This window comes from Pelodiscus sinensis, chromosome 33 (assembly GCF_049634645.1).
Source record: "Pelodiscus sinensis isolate JC-2024 chromosome 33, ASM4963464v1, whole genome shotgun sequence".
Lineage (NCBI taxonomy): Eukaryota > Metazoa > Chordata > Testudines > Trionychidae > Pelodiscus > Pelodiscus sinensis.
In genome coordinates, this window is record NC_134743.1 from 6,770,695 (window position 1) to 6,792,921 (window position 22,227).

The 22,227-nt window shown below is 60.4% G+C and overlaps 1 protein-coding gene across 1 annotated transcript; it reads left to right on the forward strand.

Moving 5' to 3' along the window:
• The first annotated feature begins 9,861 nt into the window (after window positions 1-9,861).
• On the forward strand, window positions 9,862-11,453 carry LOC142823359 (uncharacterized). The gene is made up of 2 exons (XM_075914302.1): window positions 9,862-10,240; window positions 10,718-11,453. Exons 1-2 carry the CDS (start codon window positions 9,865-9,867, stop codon window positions 11,137-11,139), a joined length of 798 nt encoding a protein of 265 aa, XP_075770417.1. The 5' UTR covers window positions 9,862-9,864; the 3' UTR covers window positions 11,140-11,453.
• The last annotated feature ends 10,774 nt before the right edge of the window (window positions 11,454-22,227 follow it).

Sequence of the window (22,227 nt, forward strand, 5' to 3'; positions counted from 1 at the left end):
CCCATAGACCTGGCTTGTGCAGCCTAACCTGATAACCAAGCAGCCCATCCATTACTAGCCAGCCGATTACCTTGGGCATGGGAGACCATCGCACTCGTAATTCCTGGGGCCTTCACGCACTGACAGGGTTTGACTCGATCGGCCAGCTAGGGAGAAAGAAATAAACAGAAGGCAGAGGAGTCACCAAGAGATCAGAAGACCAGCACGATGCCTTATAGGCCGTTCAGCTGTGAAGAGTCACCAAGACAGGGCAGGTGATGCTAACCTGAGTTAGTCCATTAGCTGCGGCTAGGCTGGGCCACGAGAGGAGAGACAGGCAGTAAATCTGCAGCTGTCAGACCATAAGGAGGACACGGAGGTTTCGAAACCAGCTCAGAGAACAGGGCTGGGTAAGATGCAACCTACCAAACACTGTGATCTGGCCGCTTTCTGTTTAGATCCTGCTGTCCATGCCGCCGAATTCTAAGTGGTGACTCAGGCAGCAGGATCCGATTTTAAATGATTCACGGCTCAGAGTTACGGCAGGGGCGAGAGCCACGAGCCCTTTAAAAAGCTGTAGCCACGCTGGACAGCTGCCAGTAGTGGCAAATCTGTGAGCTCTTTTCTGTGCTTTTAATTGAAAGCCTCAGCCACGGAGAACTCTGAGGGTGGGCTAGTCCACAACACCGTCCCTTCTGCCTCAGGCTCCGCCCCTTCTGTGGGTGGAGCCGGCCTATGACCCCATACCAAAATCCATTAAGTGGCCCCCTTCTGAAAATTATCGCCCACCCCTGTCACAGAATCATAGAAAAGTCTGAGTGGAAGGGACCATGATAGGTCCAGTGTTTCGCAAACTTTTTTTATAATGTACCCCCTTTAAAAAAAAATTTGTAAGTACCCTCAGTACCTACAGTTTTCAGACACACACAATTTTTTTCTACCGTTGCAACATATTTGTTTAAACAACTGCATCGTAGCCGGGCGGGCGATGGCATTTTTGGGTGTAAAAGGTACAAAAAGAATAAAGCGCTGTCAAACTGAAAACTAAAATTCAGTTTTCTCCAAATTTCAGTTGTGTTGACCTGTCCCCCAGACATCTCTTGAGTACCTTTAAGGGGACTCGTACCACTGGTCGAGAAGCACTGATCTAGTCCACCCCTGCACCGAGACAGGACCAAGCATGTTTGTCTCACCTCTTGGCTCCTAGGACACGGCTTGAACTAACGCACTTGGAAAGACATTATCGTATATACGCCGAAAGTGCTTCGTCTCAGTGTATTGCCATAAAATCTAACCGACCAAACTCCGACCTTTCATTGCCGTGTCACTTGGCCAGCTACAGCCTCACACGCCTTCGGCATCGATCTCAAAGCACTCGTCACGCTTTTACACAGCTGTGCTGACACGCTTGTAAGCCAGGCACACTTGTGCGACACGTCCCAAAGCACTTGCTCCAGGGCATTACATCGCACTTGCCTGCCTTTGATGGACAGGGAAAGGGAGACCTGAAAGGCCTCTCCAAGGTCACCAGTGCGAGAGTGAGCGCAGAATTGCGGAGCAAGGGTCTAACACACAACTCTGTGCCTTAGTCACTAGGTGGCATTAGATTAGAACCCGGGAGTTCTTACACCCAACCCCCTGCCCCCTCCACTAGGCCATGCTGCTGGCCTCCCGCCTCTCCCCCAGGGCTTGGAGACAGACGGGAGGCTGGAGCCAGCCTGCGCAGAAGGGGCTGTAACGCTTACAGCACGTTCATGACACTGCCCCTGCGCAGCCCCTCTCAGATCCACACTCGGAACCCACAAGAAACACCCCAAGAGCGGAGATGAAACCGCCACTCACCTGCAGCCCAGCTTCCAGGAAGGGCAAAGCAAAAGCGGCGCTCGCGGATTCCAGCCCAGCCTGGCACCTGCTTCCTGAACTTTGGCCCCTTTCCTCCAAGATAGCAGGAGGCTGCTCTGGGCCTTTTGTGCCCACGACGGGGCAGAAAAGCAAACTCAGCTGTTGGTTCCATCTTGCGGGCAGAGCCCCGGCAGACAGTGGCAGGCGGGGGTATCGACTGACCCTCCAACCCAGGATATTCCCCCCACACCTGGATTCGCTTCCTAGTCATCCCCATCTCCCTGCACGATCCTTGTTTCTCATCCCGCCGGTCCGAGAAATTGTCAGAGCAGGTTGATCCCGACCTTGCCAAGGGCTTAGGTTACATCACAAGGCTTTGCCACCACAGCTGGCTTGGCTTGGGTGTGTGGCAAAAGCCCCCCCCCCCCCCCCCCGCTGGCACAGCTATTCTGGCAAAGCCGCCAGGGCAAATGGCAACTCTGCCGAAAAGCATCTGCTGGCTTTAAGCTCCCTGCGAGCTGTTCTCATCGCTCAGCCATCACCACCACTGCCCTGCCTCTGTCCTGCTCCTCATCCCCGCCCCCACTCCTATCCCCTGCTCTCCTCCATCTCCTCCCCCTTCCCTTCTCCTGCCCCTCCCCATTTCCACCTGCCCTGCCCATCCCCGTCCTCTCCCTCCCCCCGTCTGTCCCCCTCTTATGTGAGGGCTTTGCTGGAAATGCCCCCCCCCCCCAAGCCAGGGAGATCTCCCCTCCGGGAACAATTCAGCCCCCCCCATCTCGCTCCCTCCACTCCACAGTATTTCCTCCATTCCCCACAGTTGAAAATTGAGCTCCCCCATCCCCTCAGGTGACAGTCGGGCTCCCCCATACGCAGCTGCCTAGGTAGGCACCTCCGCAGCCAGAGCCTGCCCCTGGCGCCCACGTCCCCTCCCCGACTGCCTGTCCCAGGCGACCACCTGAACCTGCGTCCCCCATTCCCTCAGATCACAGCTCCCTCCCTGATCCTGCACCCCCCGACACCCCTCCCCCAGGCCAGACTCCTCTCTGGCACCCGCACCCCCTCCCCCAAACCCTCTGCTCCCCCTTCACCCAGGTCACAGCTCCCTCCCTGACCCTGCACCCCCCCGACACCCCTCCCCCAGACCAGACTCCTCTCTGGCACCCGCACCCCCTCCCCCAAACCTTCTGCTCCCCCTTCACCCAGGTCACAGCTCCCTCCCTGACCCTGCACCCCTCTAGAGCCCCTCCCCCAGGCCAGAGTCCTCTCCTGCGCGCATACCCCCTCCTGGACCCTGCACCCCTATCCACCGCCCCAGATCATACCCCCCCCCTGCACCCAGGCTCCACCCCTAAGCTCCCTTCTGCACCCAACCACCCCGTCCCAGACCCCAAAGCCCTCGGTAGAAATGTGGCCCTTGATCAGTTGCCAAAATGGCCCCCCCATTACAAATTATTGACCAAGCCTGATCCAAATGTTTTTTGAAACATTGTTTAATGAGAATGTAAATACAATTCAATACAATTGGGAGGGTTGGGGGGAGGGGGACGCAGCTGCTGGCTCCTCAGCTCTTGCTGCTCTCACTGGGTGTCTTCCTGCTGCAAGGGAAGCAGAATCCATCACATTCATCCCTGGGGACTCAGGGGAACTGGCCCCCCCAGCATTTCCACCCTCCTCCCCCCTGCTCTCTGGTCACCCCCCGTCAGGCCCGCAGGGTGAGCTCCTGACCCCCCCCCCCCCCAGAGCTCCTGACACCTCGGCCCCCTCCCGCCTCCTAGGACAGTTTCTGGGTTCAGAGCCTCCCCCACCCCCAGGGACGCTCGCAGGGGCAGGAGGGATTCTGCCAGCAGGGACGTGGGGTGGGGGCAGCCTGAGGAAAGGGGCGGGGGACTCCCTGAGGGGATGGGAAGGAGACCCTGGCCCTGCCCCACTCTCCTGATCTGCTCCGGCTGCTCACCATGTATTCCAGGAGCTGATGGGCCTGCCCATGCAGGGCGTGGGCCAGGACCAGCCCGGCCTGGCTGGGGCGCCGCAGGGGGGAGCGGGCAGCGAGCAGAGCCTTGTCCAAAAAGCAATTCTCCTGCTCTGCTGTGAAGAGCTGCCCAAAGACCTGGAATCAAGAGAACAGGAGGTTTCAGCTGACGGCCCAGAGCCCGGCCCCAACTCCTGGGGCTAAAACAGCTTCCTCCTCCCCCAAACTCCCTTCCAGACCCTGCACCCAGACGCTCTCCTCACCCGGCACCCCAACCCCTGCCCCAGGTCACAGCTTCCTCCTGCCCCCAAGACCCTCCTACCCCCACGAGGGCCCCAGCCAGCCCCACCCCCAAGCCCTGCCCTGCCCTGGCAGCGCGTCCTTACCTCTCCCACCCTCACGCTGTTGCTGTGAGCCAGGACCCATCTTTCTTTGTAGTAGTGTCTGCACCACAGGTCCTCTGCCTGGTGGATGTTGAGGCCTGCAAGAGACACAACAGGGTCATTCTGCTGGCAGGTCTGAGCCCTTCCCCTCCCACGGGTCCCTGCAGGCATCCCTGGGCAAATGGAGGGGCACAGGGGGCAGAAGGAGGGGAACACAGAGGGACGCATCCCCCCTTGGGCCAGTCTGGGGGAAAAGGGCTGGGTCCCCTCCCCCCGCCGCCGGCACCCTCAGGGTGTCCCTGGGGCCCAGGTCCCGGCTGGGTTCCTTACCCCTGTGGTGCAGGAGGAGTTGATACAGGCTGTGCACCCCCTCCCGGGCCAGCCGGCTGACGTCTTCGGATGGGTCCGAAATAAAAAGGCCCAGCTGGGCCACGTGGTGCCCCATCCTCGGCCAGTCGGCGGAGTTCTGAGGGGAGAGAAGAGGGGGGGTCCCTCAGCATCCTGGGGCTGCACGTCCCATGCAAACGGCCGCCGAGGCGGGTCTGAGCTCGGGGGACGGACAGAGACACCTCCCGGGGCGGGGCGGGGCGGGGCCGGCCTTGCGAGGAGACAACCCTGAGCAATGGCCCCGACTGAAGGGTCACTCCGGGGGTGGAACAAGGGGATCCACTGACGGCCACTCCCCAGTCTTGGGCCCAGTCCCTCAAGAGCCCCCCTGAAGGGCCCAGGGTCGCCCCTCCCCGGGGAAAGGAGAACGCGGCCCATTCCCGGCCCTGCCTCTGCCTCCCGGGGACGCTCCCAGCCCCGCGCCCTGCAGCCCCAGACCCCCCGGCTCCGAGGTCACTTACGTCAAACCCCGGGAGGGTGGTGGCGACTCCCAGCAGGGCCGTGGTGCTGCCAAGGGCCCTGGCTCGCTCCTGGGGCAGGCGGGACTCCAGCCACGGGCTCAGGTGCTGGGGGGGAAAGAGGCAGGTCAGGACCCGTAGGGAGGTGCCGGTTCTGGGCAGAGCCTGGGGCTCCTCTCGGACTGTGCCCCCCCCAGCCACTGACACTGCTCCTCTCTCGGCCCCCCCCCCGAGGAAGCAGGGACAATGGCCCCGTCCCCCCCACGGGGCTCACCTCCATTATGAGCTGCAGCCGGGCGGTGTCTGGGGACTCGGCGAGGAGGCTCGCCAGTAGGGCCTGGAGGTCGTAGGGAAGGGCCCGGATGAACTGCTGCAAGACAAGGGGGAGCCCTGGGTCAGAGGGGGGTTGGGGGATCCAGGCCAGCCGCTGGCTCCGGGGTGCAGCCTTGAGCAGGGTCTGAGCCGCCTCGCAGAGCAGGGAGGAGCCCAGGCTGGGCATGGAAGGGACGGGCCCCCCGGGAGAGCAACGGGAACCCTGGAGGGAAGGATCCAAACCTGCAGCTTCTTCCCTCCCTCTGCCCCCCCCTCCTCTCTGGAGCTCCAGCCCAGCCCGGGAGCAGGGCCCGGAGGGACGTACCTGAGTGTGGATGGGCTCCTGCTGCCAGTCCCCAGACACTGTCTGTCCCACGGCCGCCGTCAGCAGGGGGCTCAGGAGCTGGGCCCGCAGGGGAGGCTGCAAGGTGCTGGCAGGAGAGAGGGGCAGAGACTGTTAATTCAGCAGCAGGAGACAGAGACTTTCCCACTCCCTGGCCAGGGGATCTGCTCTGGGGGGAGTCGGCGGGGGGGGGGGGGGGGTCGGTACCTGAGGCTGCAGGCGGCGTTGAGGCAGTCGGCCAAGACCAGCGGGGGGGGCGAGTCCTCCATGATCTCCTGTGAGAGACCCAAGGAGACAAAGGGGCGTGTGAGGCTGGGCCCCCAAGAGACGCTCACACGGCCAGCGCCCCCACCCAGCAGGATCCAACCCCACTGCCTCCCGCTGCCCTGTAGCCCCCCTGCCCGACACAGGGCCCCTCCCAGCACCCCCCTCCCAAACCGGGACCAGCTCAATCCTTGTCCCCAGGCCGTCTCCTGCCCCTCCCTGCCCTGGTGACCAGCCTCTGAACCTCCTCATCCCTGCTCCCCAGGCGCATCCCCAGCAGCCCGCTCGGCTCCCTTTCAGCCCCCCATGGCCCGGGCAGACCCCCCCCCCATGTCCCGAATCCCCCTTCCTGTCCGGCACCCCAGACCTGCCCCATTTCTGTGTCCCTCCCTCCTCCAGCATCCCCACCCACCCTCCCCATGTCCACCTCCAGCCCTCCTGGCTCCACCCATCCCGTTTCCAGCACCCCCACCCGCCGCCATGGCCCAGGCAGACCCCTGTCCACCCCACGTATCCCCTTCCCTCCTCCCGGCTGCTGCGACTCGCTTACAACAATCCTGGCCATCTTGGTGTCCTTGCAGCAGCGCGGCGCCAGGGTGTCCTCGCCCCTTTGGAGGGCGGCGAGGCAGGCAGGGGTGACGGCCATAAGGAACCGCTGCAGGGCGGCTGGGCTCTGCGCCCCAGAGAGAGTCTGTGAGCCTGGGGCCTGCCTGCCCCCCACGGACAGCTGCAGGGCTCAGGCCTCCCAGGAGTGGAGGTGGGAGCTGCCGGTTGTCCAAGCACCCACACTCCCCCCCCAACTGCTGCCTCAGGCTTGTGGGGGCCCAGCTGGTGCATGACAAGAGCCCCCAGCTTGGGGGGCCCAGGCCATGCAGGAGAAGGGGCCCCAGGGGGATCCCCAGGGACAAGCCCCTCCCGGAGGGGGGGGGAACGTGCTGGGAAGGGGCCGGACAATCTCGGGTCCCCCCCGTGTGGAGAAGGTTCCTACCGTGTCCCGGGTGTGGAGCTGCTCTTCGATGTCGTAGATGGCCCCTTCCTCCACCCGGGAGTCCATCCGCTCCTGGCAGAGCTCCGCCGAGGCGCAGGGGGGCTCTGTGCGGGAGGGAAGGGACCAGGGTGACTCCAGCGGCCAGCAGGGGTCACGTGCCCCCATGTCAGGGACCCAGGGCAGGTTGGGCCCCACACGCCCCTCGCAGGGACCCATCCCCCTTCCACTCTCACATCTGCCAACGCCCTCAGCAGAGCCCCCACCAGGAACAAGAGAGCCAAGCAGCCCCCGCCTCCATCCATTGCCCTGGCTGCAGGGCAGACACTGGGGCTGCCCCCCCCCCCGGGTACTGGGTGAGCCCCTGGGCCCAGCGTGTTCACGGCCCCTCACCTGGGTCTGAGCGGCTGCGGGAGGTGGCCCGGCTGCAGCTGGAGGCCCAGGCGCTGCTGCTGACTGAGCTGGACCCACAGCTGCAGGGGCTGGTGCGGGGAGCAACGGGCTGGGGGCTCCCGGAGACTGGCAGGTCCCCGGGGGCCGGGCAGGGCGATGCCCCCTGGTGGTAATGGGGGCTGGGCTCCTGGGGCAGGTGTTTCTCTCCACAGAGGAGGTCCAGGAGCCACCCTACCTGGCTCCCCCGCTGGGCTGGGTCCCGCCTGCCCAGCCGCCTCTGGAGCCAGGTCCGGGGGGGCCTGGCCGGTGGGCGAGTCGCCCCGAGCTGGTGGGACGGAGAAGCTCCCCACCGGCCCTGGGGCCATCTTCAGGGCTTTCTTGAACCACATCCGAAAACGTTTGGCCATGCTGCAAATGAGGGGAGCAAAGGGGAGCTTGGGGCGCAGCCTGAAGAGCGAAATCCAGGGGTTCCAGCTCCCCAGAGCGACTGCCCCCAGCCCCCAAATGGCCCCTTGCTTATTGGCTCGGTCTTGCACAGGCACTGCAAGGACCTGAGTCTCCTGCCCATCAACAGCCCCTGCTCGGCCAATCAGGGGATAGTCTAAGGTGTGGGGGGTGGAGCGTTCTCCCCAAAGACTTGTTCCAGCATAGACTTGTTCCAGCCCCACCTCCCCAGTCCCCACAATGGGGGCTGCATCCCCCACCCCACGGCTCCTGCAAACCACCCCCCATCCTTCAGCTAGTCTGTTGGGTCCCAAGCTGGGGGAGGCAGCAAGGGAAGGTCACAGAGGAGGCAAGAACAGAGCAGAAATGTGGGGGGATGGAGGAAAAGGGAAACCAACCAGGAGAAAGCCCCAGTGGCGCTAAGGACGCAGCCCAGGTGAGGAATCACCTTCTGGCCCTTGACCGAGGGCTGGGCCTGCCTGGAACCCAGCCGGCCCCGGGCGGGATCCAACCCCTGGGGGCTCTTACCTTCGTCACAAAGGTGTCGGGATGTGGAACTCACAGAACGCGAAGGAACCGTGAGGAGGAGACGCACCAGAGCTAAAGCAACCGGGGGTCTCCAAAGTCCCCTGGGCCCGCCCCCCCCTTTATCAGCCTGAGATGTGGGTCCCTCTGTGAGGTCACCACCTCCCCACCTGCCCTTTGCCTTGAAGGGTTTGCATGTGTTCATTTTAAACAGAACGTGCTTTGGAAAGGAGCTGTGCAGAAAGACGCATGCTGTGGCTCCACCCTAGCAACAGCCTGGAAAAGGCCAAGGGGAGGGGGGTGAACTCAACATGTGGAGTGGAGAAGCACAAGCATGTGACAAACAAAGCCATGTATGGAAAGGTTGAATCGGATTGGTTTAGAAGTTTGTGTTATGTAACCTGTAACCATGTGCTATAGAACAGCAAGGGGAGGGGCTCTCGGCTCGAGGGGCTCTGGCTGATTTTAGTGCCAGGGGCTTTCCCTTTGTGCACATTGAATAAAGTATTGAATTGAATTGAAGACCCTTGATTCTGCCCAGCTCCTGACTCTCTGGGAACCACAAAATCCCAACAGCCTTATGTGCTGAGGGCTGCCCAAAGCCCCTGTGAGGTCACTGCCCCCCCACCTCACCCTGCCAGGCAAATGTCCTGCCTCTGGCCATTGGGAAGTTGGAGCCATTCCTAGGGGTCCCTCCCCCTCCCTCACTGGGCACCCTGCAGCCAGCGGCTCCAGTAGCCCCATAGGCTGCTCCCTGCCCTACATTGCAGGCTTCTTGCACGAGAACTGTTTCACGCCGGAGTTCTTGCGCCAAAGGTCTCGTGCAAGAGCGCCTCCACCCTGCCATGGGCTTTTGCACAAGAGCGTCCATGGCAGTGTGAACGCTCTCTTGCGCAAGAAAGCTCTGCTGGCCATTTTAGCCAGAAAAGTGTCTTGCTGAAGAAGCCCCTGGTGCCCGTCCACGCTGCCTTCTTGCACAACAGCTCTTGCACAAAGGGGGCTTAGTCATCGTGGGGAGAGGAATAACTCTTGTGCAAGAAGCCCTGTTCTCTGATGCTTTACTGCAAATTTACTTGCGCAAGAACACACGTAGAGTGTAGACGCGCCACAAGCTGCTGCTCAGGACCCTTGTTCTTGTGCAAAATGCCTGCCGTGCAGACGTGGCCTTGGTGTCACCCAGCACTGGACTTCCTGGCCCAGGAGCAAGAGTTAGAGCCTCCCACCCGCCCCGCTGCCTCTCACGGGTTCCTGTCCGGTCCCGGCCCTGGATTTTGCCCTAGCGCATCCCAGCGAGGCCTCTGGGCCTGCACTAGACCCATCGACACGCGGAGAATCCACCACTGCCCTGGAGCGCCTTAAAGGGCCAAACCAGGAAAACTCCTCTCCCCTCCCCAGCCCTGGGGCCCTTACAGGGGTAGACTTGCCACTGGGCACGTGCGAGAGCCAGGCCTGCCAGCAGCTGCAGACCCTCAGCCAGTGGCCACACAATGGCAGCCTGGAGCAGCCAGCTCTCCCCTGCCCAGGAGCCAGCCAGGGGCCTTAGACAGCGCGCACCCTGCTGGACTAGTGTGGAGGTCATGGACCTCATTGAGGTTTGGGGGCAGCCCCCCAACCTCCATGGTCTCCGCTCTAGGCGGAGGAACGCGGCCGTCTACAGGCGCATAGCGGCCGCCATGGCCAGGAAAGGCCACAGGCGCACCCCGGAGCAGGTGCACGTGAAGGTCAAACAGCTGCGGCAGGTGTACGCCAGGGCCACCAGGGGCGGCGCCGCAGGGGCTGCCACCTGCCCCTACTTCCCCGCCCTCGACCGACTCCTGGGGGGCGGGGCGGTCTGTGCCAGCCTGGGAGACAGCGACCTGGGGCCAGAGGGCCCCGACCTGGGCACAGCAGAGGGGCCACCACCAGCTGTCCCGGCACTGGAGTCGGCAGGGTCGTCCAGGGAGGCCATACCAGGTAAGTGCCAGCACTGTCCCCTGCCCGGGGGGGGAGGCGGGAGGGAGACCAGGGACCGTGCGCGTGGGCCATGCCTCCCACAGATCACGCAGCCACCTGTGCACATGCGAGCACATGCCCTGCCACCCAGGGGCCGTGGCCCAATAGGCACATGCGTGTGTGAAGAGACCTGACACGTTCCCGACCCCGGGGCGGGACCCTGCAGGATGCTCTCCCTTCACAGGCCCCTTCTACACAGAGTCAGGGGACATCTCCCCCCCCCCGCCCCGGCCACACTATACACGGCACAGGGGCATGGGTGCAGTCTTGGGGCAGCTCCCAATCCCGGGGAGAGCCAGACATCCTGACCATGGCCTCTGTGCAAGCACATCGGTTCTGACAGTGCAGGGCACGGGTGCCCTCCCGTCGCAGGGGCGGGCTGGGCATCGTCCACTGCGTCCCCAGGGAGAACTGACCACTTCTCTTCTTTCTCTACAGCTGCACCAGCTGCTTGTGCAGGGCGCTCCCACACCTGGCAGGAGTACTGGGACCAGCACCTGGGGGTCCTGAGAGCCCTGCACCACACCATTGAGGCCTGGACGCGGGAAGACCTGCAGCTCCGCCGGGAGCAGCTGGCTGAGGACCGAGCCATAAACGCTAACCTGCAGGCCCTGCTGCAGAGCATGCTGCTCCGCGCCGGTCCTGCACCTGCTGCCCCCCCCCCCCGCTACGGTTCCTCCTCCCACTCCTGCCCCCCTCCCACCTCTTCCTCCTCAACCTCCACACCCTCATCCTCAATGTCCACCCCCCCACCTCAACCTCTGCACCCTCCTCCCCATCTCCCCGGGGACGCCGAGGCCTCCTCCCCCGCCATGCTGGGAGGCGGTTGGCCCGGCGAGACCCCCACCCCTGAGCCCTGAGCTTCTCCTTCCCCTTCTTCCCCCTTCCAGCTCCCTCCTCCCAGTTTTCCCCCTCCCCTCTCCCACCCTCTTCCTGCCCTCTCCCGCCTCCGTCTCCCCAGAGTTTCATTTCCCCTCCCCAGTTGTGTTAAATAAAGGGAGTTGTTATTTTTGAAAATATGTGTCTTTTATTTGACATCAGGAAGGGGGGGCTAGGGAAGGGTAAGTGGAAGGATGAGAGGGAGGAGTGGGGCACAAGCCCCCGGTGGGGCAGACCGGGGAGACTGTTAGCGCTCCTCAGGGTGGAAGCGCTTCCGCAGGGCCCCCTGGATCCTGACATCCCCTCGATGGTCCTCCCGGATGGCAGCCTGCAGACAGTGCAGCCAGGCTGCCAGCAACGTGTCCACGAGACGCAGCAGAGTCCCCGGGGGCAGGTCTGGTTCCATGTTGCAGCGTGCCGTGGTGTCCCGAGTGAGGGCAAGCAGAGCACTTAGCGAGGTGGACCAGCAAGCGGAGAAACCTGAGAACTGTCTGTCCAGGATGGGAGTCAGGTCCCTTTAATCACAGACCTCGGCTAGCCTGAGGCAACAGCCCCATACACTAAGTCCGACCCTGATGCCCTGCCGGCACTGGTTCCGGCCAGCCTTACCTTCAATTCAGGGTCCACTCAGTGTGGACGTGCTATTTAGAAAAATTCTATTTCGAATTAGTTTTTTTGTCTAGATGTGTTATTTCGAATGAGCATAATTCGAATTAACTAATTCGAAATAAGTGAATTCGAAATAGTGCTGTAGCGTAGACATACCCAGATTTATCTAAACTTTACCCTTCTGACACATTCTGAAGAGTCTTTTTCTTGGAGAGAGACATGTCTTCTGTCTCCCTCAGTATTCTAGAGCAAACCGGCCCAGAGACAAAGGAGGGAAACCCCCAAAATCCCTTTGTCTCAGTTTGAAATCCCTACCTGCATTTCTATTGGCTGAATGCTACCTGGCTAGGTATAGGGACATAGTTAACTCCTTAGTTCCCAGGCTGCTGGTCATCCCTCATGACCATGACAGAAGCCATAAACAGACACTTGTGTGTTAGAACGTATTGGGGTAAGACCCCCCCTGAGACCAGGAGAGAGACCACTCAGATTAAGAGGGACAAATCCCAGCCTATATGCAGAAGGGAAAAATTCAGCCTGTCCAGCCAGAGGCACATGGTATAATATTTACATGAATTATGGGCATTTTGCAGCTGTGTACAGCACCAGAGCAGGTAGGGATCTGACTCATCGCAAACAACCAAGAGGCATTGTTTGTGGGATCCGTCACCTGTGATCACAGAGAGCATGTCTGGAGAATGAAACTGAATGCTAATGGCAAGACAATTCTCTATAAAATTGACTCCAGAGCTGATGTCTCTGGCATTTCAGATGGGACTTAAAATCTACACTTTGCTAGGTCTACACTGCAAAGATAAATCGGAAAAAGAAACACCATTTGCAGTACGCAAATTGTGTATCTTTTTCCGCTTTACTGTTAAAAGAGGCTTTTCCAAAATTTGTCATGTCTACATGGTGCCATATTTTGGAAAAAAAGTCCTCTTTTGACACATCCCTCTTCCGCGTAAAACGAGGTTTACAGGGATGGCAAAAGAGCACGTCTGCTTTTTTGAATTTTTTTCTGAAAAAGCAGACGCTCCTTGGACATGGCATTGATTTCCGGGATACGCCGGTATCCCGGAAAAGTGCTGCAGCCTAGATGTAGCCCTCCAGTCCCTCCCAGAGTAGAAGTCACCTAAAACAGCTGTAACTAGCCCTGGACTTATCTGACCTGCCTGTGCGAGTTCACCACAGAAATAAGTGTTATATCAAAAAATCTTCCAGCAAGTTCTTCTGCCTTTCTCACCAGGCCCATCTTGGCTGCCACACTGCAGCTCAGAAGGTCGCTGGTTGTCTGTGGTTCTTTGATCACATTCACTCTCAATGCAAAGCTCTAGTCTTAGCCTATGGAACTCCTTGCTACGTGATATTGTAAAGACCAAAACTATAACAGGGTTCAAAAAAGAACTAGAGAAATTCATAGAGGACGGGTCTATGAGCTAGGATGGGAAGGGATGTAACACCATGCTCTGAAGTGTCCCTAGACTCTTTTTGCCAGAAGCTGGGAGTGGATAACAGGGGATGGATCACTTGATGATTGCCTGATCTGTTCATTCCCTCTGAAGCACCTGGCATTGACTCCAATGGAAAACAGAATGGATACAGGGCTAGAAGGAGCATTGCTCTGCTCTAGTATGGCCATTCTTATGTTCTTAGGACCCTGGGCTTTTGAAAGGGGATCCAGTACAACTCAACATAAGAGACAATACTGAACTATATAGCGCACAAACGTTCCCACCAGAGAGACCTTGAAGAGACTAGCTGCAGATTTAGGGAAATTCAGAGTCCTTCATTACCTGGTCACCATGGATTATTTTTCCGGGTGTATAGAGACAATGTAATTGAAAGGCACATTGCGGTGTTATCAAGACACTGAAGTGCATTTTTGCTCACTTGGTATTCCAGAGCAACCAGTGACAGACAATGGACCACAGTTCACTGCAGCAGCATTTGTCATTCCGAACAAACTGTTATCCCAAGCTCCCCACATTACCCCAAGCAAATGGAGAGGCTGAAGGAGCTGTATAGGGAGCCAAGAAAACCCGATAGCAGGAAGATCCATTCCTTGCTCTTCTCAGTTACAGAGCCACACCCATAGCAGCTGCTGAAAACAGTCCAGCACAGCTCCTGATGGGAAGACAATTCAGAATCCTAGAATCCTAGGGCTGGACAAGACCTCAGGAGTCATCGAGTCTAACCCCCTGCCCAGAGCAGGACCGACCCAACTAAATCAACCAGTCCAACTTTGGAAAAGAATTGCTCTCCAAAGGAAAGGGACCAGACACGAAGATGCCAAATAAGATAAAAAAGTTAAACCTCCAGAGCCACATGCGGCTTTTCAGAAGTTAATATGAGGCTCCTTGCATAGGTACCAAATCCAGGGCTGGAGCTACAGGTGCCAACTTTCCACTGAGCCGGAGGGTGCTCGCTGTTCAACCCCAGCTCTGCCCTAGGCCCTTTCCCCCCAGGATCCTGCCACTTCCGACTGAGCCTGTCACACCCACGCTTCTCCCCTCCAGTGTCTCCCACTGAGCGAGAGCGGATCCCAGTGGGCAGGAGGAAAAGGAGAAGGAGGCGCTGACCGGTGGGGCTGCCAGTGGGCGGGATGTGGTGAGAGCTGTTTGGGGAGCTGATCAGGGCTGGTGACATAGAACTGTAGCTCTTTGGCAATGGGCGCTGGTACATTCTGGCTCCTTCTCAGGTTTAGGCTGGACACCCCTGGGCTACACTGACATACTGTAATGGCAGTAGGGGCGGGGTATTGCAAAATGGGACCCTACCCCACCCTAAGTTATCTTGGGGGGACAGGAAACAGCCCACCCCTCACTATCCGCTACACAGAGAAGCAGGCTGGGGAAGCGGAGGGACACTAGTAACTCCAGGAGATTTCTTGCCCCAATTTACCTAGAGAGGCTACACCAGCAGGGCCTTGCCTACGGGGCCCCGAGAACACTCTGGGATTGGGCTACTGCCCTGTTACCAGCTATCCTCCCTCTTGAGGGACCTCACAGCTGCTCCTGCATCCCGAAGGCCGAACCTGAACACTGTAGACTATGGCAAAGGGGCTTCCAGATCACCTTGTCCCCTCACCACACAGCACCCCCTCCCCAGCTGCTGTCCACATGTCGGCGTCTGTGAGCTGCAGCGCTCCTGCCTGGCTACTGGACAGCTTTCCAATCAGTAACATGGGCGGGGCTATCTGGGGTTGTGCTTTTATCCACATCTGACATGTAAAGAAGAGCACACACAAAAAGCCAACACAAACACAACAGATTTCTCTCTGCCTGGAACAACCTGGCAAGGGGTGAGAATTTGTTAGCAAGTTTAAGGGTGCACTAAGCAGCTGAAAGATTTTAAAACATGCTAAAGCAATCGTCACACTCTAGCTGATACCTGCATGGGAAACATACTGAATGATTGACTCTGAATGTACATGTTGCAGTGCTTTGTGCTTTGGAGGACAAGATTAAAAGTCAAAATGATCTGGGCTAACGGGAGTAACGGTCTGAAGTAAACAGGATGAAATTCAATTCAACACAGGAATAAATTGCCTAGGGAGCTAGCGTGGTTGAGGAATCTCCCTCACTGAAGACTTTTTAGAGTGGGTTAGAGAAACGCTTGTCAGGAAAGGTTTCGATAATACCTAGTCCTGCCATGTGTGCAGAGAACTGGACGAGATGCTCTCCCAAGGTCCCTTCCAGTCCTGCGTCTCTGCGGTTCTATACAAACCAACACACCTTCAGCAGTCACACTCTCTTCTCTGGGATGCTGAAATTCGGTGCTGTGGTTGCTCACCCCAGAAGGGGGTGTGCTGAGGTGATATTTCATCCACTGGGTTATGGCTTCCCTTGATGCTTTCCCACCTCTGTTGGGAGGGGGCACAGTGGAGAGCTGATCTCAGTAACACTCACTTATCTCCTGTGTCCCTTCCCCTCACTCACCTGCTCTCTCCATACCAATTATCTCAGCAGCCTCCCGCCTCTTTTCCCTTTTGGCACTAGCCTCACATCTTCCCCCCAACAGAGCCTGGTTTGGAAGGTGAATGCTGGTGATTGCCCACGCTGATGAATGCCTGGTGACTGCCCCAGCCGAGTACTCACCAGTCAGTGGGTGCTCAGCCCCTGTAGCCAAGAGTCAATGGAAAAGGAAAGAAATCGAGAAAAGAAAAACCCGTCCTCCTCTGAGCTCCGGCCTGCTGTGAGGTGGGGCTGCCTTTGTCCAGGCCGTACACGGCTAACACAGGGCCCTTCCCCAGGACAGGACCAGGCAAACCTCTGCAGAGCCAGTTGCAGTCATCTGCCTGGCTCAGGGCCTGCTGGACGCCCCCAAGGCCGGGGCAGTCACAGCTCCCTGCACGGCGGGTCTCAAGGCAGCGTGTGGGGGGATGTTTCTGGGACAGCTCAGCCCGCCCTGCTGCCCACTTGCTCCCCCTTGCGGGGTCTCTGCCTGTCTCCTGCTCCCACACAGCACGGCCCTGATCCTCCAGCCCCTGGCAACCCCGTCTCTGCTGTTGGGTTCGCTCCCTCTGCAGGGCCCTGTCCAGCTGGGCCTGTTGCTATATCACAGTGGGACCCTGGCCCCTCACCAACCCTCGGCCCACCCCCACTGACCCTGGCTCCCCCTCCGCATCGCTGACCTTTACCTCACACCTCTCACTAACCCTCGCTACACACGCCTCACTGATCCTGGCTCACCCCCCACGAACCCTTTCCCCACCCTCCTCACTGAACCCCTCCCCTCACCTCTCCTCACCCCACCTCCTGACTGGCCCGGGCCCTCCTGCCCCACTGCCTCGCCCCCATTCACTGACATATGCCCCCTCACCAACCCTCACCCGCTCTCCTCAGCACCCCATGACCCACGCCCCTCACCAAGGCTGGCCCATCCCCCCACTATTCCTGGCTACATCCGCGGGCCCCACTCTCACTGTGCTGCCTCTTTTCTGCAGCCTTGCGAGAGTCTCTGGGCTCCGCAGACCCTGCCCAGCCCGCGCACCCCGCACAGGGGCCGAGGGAAAGGTTCAGAGCCAGAGACTCCTAGGCCAAGGGGGCTGCAGGCCGCTCGTCAGCCCCGTGGGCTTGGTTCCTAGTTGTGCACAGTTGCTCGTATCTCTGTTAAAACACAGATTGTTTGCTTGCACCAGTTTACAAAGTGCCCAGCTTGCGCTGAATCCGTGACCTGTCCCGTTCCGTATTTACACTCCCCGGTTGTGTCATCTGCAAACGTTCTCAGCGACGAGCTCTGCTTTCAGCCCCAGCGACGGGGCCGGCGGGTCTGTGTGGGCCCACAGAGCGGCTGGCCAGCCCTCTGGAAATGCCAGTGGGGGCTGAGAGGGAGCTGCGATTTGGGATGGTAACGTGTCCTTGTCCCCCAGTGATGGCCAGAGCCGGAGAAGGGCTGTGTCTGGGGACAGCACGTGTCATGGCTGGTTGTGAGCACAGCAGAGCAAAAGCTCTCCCTGGCCGTGTGGTGCACAGCACCAAGCACAGCAGGGCGGGTTTGGCTGGCACAGCGCAGGCTGAGCGGGGAGCTGACTGCTCTGTAGGACCCCATCAGGGAACCCCGGGAAGGGAGAGGAACCAGTGAAGCCAAAGGACAGTGTTGGCACAAGAGCTACTGGGGATAAACTAGCCAGGAATCACGTTAGGCTGGAAATGAGAAGGGGGGTCGGGACCAGCCTCCTAACGGGGGAGGGGAGAACAGCCTCGCGCGCGTGAAGATGGCGCTTGGTAAGCGTGTGACAGGGATTGTATGATGTGTCCTCCCGGCCCGATGCCCCGTGTTCCCAAAGAAACCAGCCCAGGTGTGACGTAGTGGGGGTACCTGGCTGGTTTCTATGCTGCTGGCTCTGGGGGAACCCCCACTGGCTGTCGTGGGGACCACGACCCAGCAAAACAGGATGAGTCACTATGCAAACCAGTGGCCAGACACCCCCCATGGAGAGGAACAAAGGAAGGTGGAATGCTGCCTTGGCTGGGGGGCAGGGCTGGAAGTTAGTGAGTTGGTTGCTGGCTGTCGGAGGGCATGGAGGAGAGCCTAGGGGAAGGGGCTGGAGTTTAGGGGCCCAGTCTCCCCCATCTCAAGGGGGCCTGAGGCATCCTAGCCCAGTTCCTGTGACCAGACTACATCTGTGCTGCACTGTGCTGGAGGAGCAATAAACCACCCTCAATTCCACTGGCTGGTGCAGTCTGTTTGTGCCATTTCGGGGTGCAGGAGACGGGGAACCCCCAACGCGCCGTCACACTGGTGTCAGAAGTGGGATGCACTGCACCCCGTGGATGGAGCTTCCAGCGGCAAGCGACAAGGCGCAGTAGAAGCAAGAGCCCTGGAGCCAGGCGTGCTGGAGACAGAGCGAAGCGGTTCCTGGGAATCGTGGGGCGCTGCAGCACTAGACTGGTGAGTCTGCACCGAGGGGCCCAGCGGGCAGATGGCCTACGCCCGACTCTTGAAGGCAGAGCTGGTGGGGCTGTGCAGAGAGAGGGGCTTGCCTGTGCAGAAAGCAACCAAGGCCCAGCTGATTGCCCAGCTGGAAGATAATGACCAGCCACAGGGCCAGGATCTTGTCCCCAGGGGAAGCAGCCAGACCCCCCCTGAGAGTGTGTCAGGCTCAGAGAGGGGGAGGAGCGCTGGAACCCAACGGAGAGATGAGACAGCGTCTCCCGGGAGGCCTGCAAGCCGTAGCCCATCTAGGGCAGGGGACAGCCCAGCGGAGCTGCGGCGCCTGGAGATCCAGCTGCGGATCAGGGAATTGGAAGTAGAGGACCGAGAGAAGGACCGCCAGGACCGAGAGAAGGAGCGCCAAGATCGAGAGAGGGAGCGCCAAGATCGAGAGAGGCAGCGGCAGCATGAGCTGGCCATGGCAGAGCGGAGAACCGGCGGGGCACCGGCTGCGCCAAGTGCGGATGGGCCCCAGGGTCCCAGGACTGCCAGACGCTTGGAGAGGCCCGTGGTGGCCCAATTGAAGGACATGGGTGACATAGACGGGTTCCTCAGTACCTTTGAGAGGGCCTGTGGACTGCAACGGGTTCCCCCAGCTGACTGGCTGCAGGAGCTCATCCCCGCACTGAGCCAGGAGGCGGCCGGAGTGCTCAGTCAGCTGGAGGACCTACAGCCAGGGGATTACAACCGAGTCAAGGAGGCCCTGCTGCACAAGTTCGGGCTGACCCCCGAGATGTACAGGAAGAAGTTCCGGGGGGTACAGAAAGGGCCACGGGAGACCTATGTGGACCTGGCCTCCCGCCTGGCGCAATACTGCCGCAAGTGGGTGTCTGGAGTCGGAGCCCAGACCGCAGAGGAGCTGCTCAAGCTGGTCATGATGGAGCAGTTCTATGAAGCGTGCCCACCCAAACTGAGGCTGTGGCTCAAGGACCGGAGACCAGAGAACCCCCAGGAGGCCGGGAGACTGGCGGATGAGTTCACGGAGAGCCGGTCCGGGTGTGAACGGGAGTCCCGGAGAGAGAGGGAACCGCGCAGAGACCGGATCTCGGCTGAGCGACGGAGGGAGTCAACTACGGGGCGAGACCAAGGAACAGGTCATCTGTGCCCCAGAGAACCAGCCAGGGCCGGGACAGAGACAGCCCAAAGCCTAACTTGCCATCGCTGTGGGCAAAAAGGCCACAAGAGGGCTCAGTGCACCAGGTCCCAGGACCGGGGACTTTCCAGGGTTAACTGGCTGGGGCGGGAGGAAGGGCAGGCTGCCCCAGAGGCAGGGGCTGGCAGGCAAACCTCAGCTCAGAGAGAGGGGAAGGATGCTCAGTGCACCTCCCCTGGGAGGTCTGATTCTCAGGAGGCGGATTTCTCCGTGTACCGGGTGGGGGCAGGACGGCCCCTGCGGAGCGAGTGCCTCATACCCCTGGAGGTGGATGGTAGGAAGGTGACGGGCTTCTGGGACACGGGGGCGGAGGTGACTCTGGCCCGATCCGACATAGTGGCCCCGGAGCGGATACTACCCCACGCGCAGCTGACCCTGAAGGGCATAGACGGGTCCCCGTTTAAGGTGCCTGTAGCCCGGGTGCATCTGAAATGGGGGGCGAAGGAAGGCCTCAAGGAAGTGGGGGTGCACCCGCACTTGCCCACCGAGGTGCTGATGGGGAATGACCTAGAGGAGTGGCCCCATGAATCCCAGCGGGCTCTAGTCACTACCTGGAGCCAGAGCCAGCGGGGGGCTGACAACGTGGGTCCAGGGAAGGACTCCTGGCAGCATCCTCAGGGTCCCATCCCAGTGGACACGGGGTCCAGCCAGGCTGGGACTCCGGACCTAGGCAGAGGTGGGGGACAGGCCCCGATCCCTGCCTCAGCAGCTGAATTCCAGGCTGAGGTGCAGGCAGACCCCTCCTTGCAGAGGCTGAGGGACCAGGCTGGCCTCCATGCAGCTCAGCCCCGGGGGAGAGGTGGCCAGGAGAGATTCCTGCGGGAGCGTGGGCTCCTGTTCCGTGAGTGGCTCCCCCCCAGGAAGGCGAGGGCATGGAGGGTAGAGCGGCAGCTGGTCGTCCCCCGAAAGTATCGCCTCAAGCTGCTGTATTTGGCCCACGATTCCCCCGTTGGGGGCCACCGGGGGATCCGGAGCACCCGGCTGAGGCTGCTCCAGCACTTCTATTGGCCGGGAATCTTTACAGCCGTGCAGCGGTACTGCCGGTCCTGTGACTCCTGCCAGAGGGGCGGGAAGGCCCAAGACAGGAGGAAAGCGGCTTGGGGGTCTCTACCCCAGATAGACCCTCTGGGCTTGCTGAGAGAGTTATGGGAGGGGAAGTCCTCCCTGGATGGAGCATCGGGGATGGAAGCCGCCCTGGCTGTCCAGAGAAGGCTCGCTGGGCTCATGGCCCCGGCCCGAGAGACCCTGGCCAGAGATCAAGGCCAGTGGAAGGGTGGGTGTGACCCCCGAGGACAGGCCTGTGCCAGTCGCCCTGGAGCGGGGCGGCGAGTGGACAGAGGGAAGCCAATTCATGTGGGGCCTCGCCACGGCCGGCCCGAGTCAAGGGGAGCACCCATGTCCCCAGGGCGGGTTCCCACGCAGAGGACCCGAACTTCCCTAGGTCACGAGCAGAGTGACCCTGCTCAGTTCGCTCTCGGAGGGGGGAGAACTGTGACGTAGTGGGGGTACCTGGCTGGTTTCTATGCTGCTGGCTCTGGGGGAACCCCCACTGGCTGTCGTGGGGACCACGACCCAGCAAAACAGGATGAGTCACTATGCAAACCAGTGGCCAGACACCCCCCATGGAGAGGAACAAAGGAAGGTGGAATGCTGCCTTGGCTGGGGGGCAGGGCTGGAAGTTAGTGAGTTGGTTGCTGGCTGTCGGAGGGCATGGAGGAGAGCCTAGGGGAAGGGGCTGGAGTTTAGGGGCCCAGTCTCCCCCATCTCAAGGGGGCCTGAGGCATCCTAGCCCAGTTCCTGTGACCAGACTACATCTGTGCTGCACTGTGCTGGAGGAGCAATAAACCACCCTCAATTCCACTGGCTGGTGCAGTCTGTTTGTGCCATTTCGGGGTGCAGGAGACGGGGAACCCCCAACGCGCCGTCACACCAGGGTAGCTGGGAAACACCTCCAGGAGTCACTGACAGACGTTAAACAAAAGCTAAACTTATTGTGCTGTAAAATCGTACATGCAGCTAGATAAACCCTGGTAAGACCCTCCCCAAACCATCGCCCCCACTCTCCTGGCCCCAGCAGCAATGCACCCAGGAGTCCCGGCTCCCAGGACACAGCTATGCTGTGCCTGATGGGTGGGGATGGAGGAGAGCAGGTTGCCCACGGGGCTACTCAAAGCCAGAGCAAAGGGAAAAGGCCACTCACCCCACAGCCAGGCCAGCAGGATGGGGATCCTTGTGTACCCAGCTCCAGAGCAGGCAGCTGAACTCCTGCCACGGGGGCGTCCAGCTGGGAGCAGGCAGTGCCCAGGAAACCCCATGCCCCACAGCAGAGGTTGCGGGGCAGCGTAGCCAGGCACTAGTGCAGGCGATGGCCCTAGCGAGAGAGGCAGGCTGAGCTCGGTGTGACGGTCACAGGCTGGGAGGTGGGGGAGATGGGGCAGGCACCCAAGGGGGCAGGGTGTGTGACAGGCCTCTCATTGCTGAGACCCCTCCCTCTGCACCCCCTGGCACTGCCCCAATGGGCGTGTGCAATGGAGACCACAGAGGGGAAGTGACCCTCGTGCCCAGCGCTGTGGCCTTATTTATATCACTGGATTGTGAAATCCGTGTTCTGGGAACATGCTGAGCAAACAAACTCCTCTTGGAACAGCTGGCTCTGGGACACATGGGGCAGGAGGGGCAGTTCCTGAAGCAGGTTTGCAGGGACTCAGTAGAAACGACCCACGGAGGGCTGGTGGACTCGGGACAGGCACCCAGGTTTGGCTGAGGGGACGAGGATCAGGTGCCCGGGTTTGGCTGAGGGGGCGAGGACCAGCCGATGCCGTTAAAGCCAGGCTGATGGCCGTGAGGACACCCTGACTCCAGCTGAAGG

Coding starts and splice junctions, on each gene's coding strand:
- LOC142823359 (XM_075914302.1), top strand. CDS start 9,865: ATGGACCTCATTGAGGTTTGGGGGCAGCCCCCCAACCTCCATGGTCTC. Junction 10,241..10,717: donor GTCCAGGGAGGCCATACCAG/GTAAGTGCCAGC, acceptor CTTTCTCTACAG/CTGCACCAGCTGCTTGTGCA.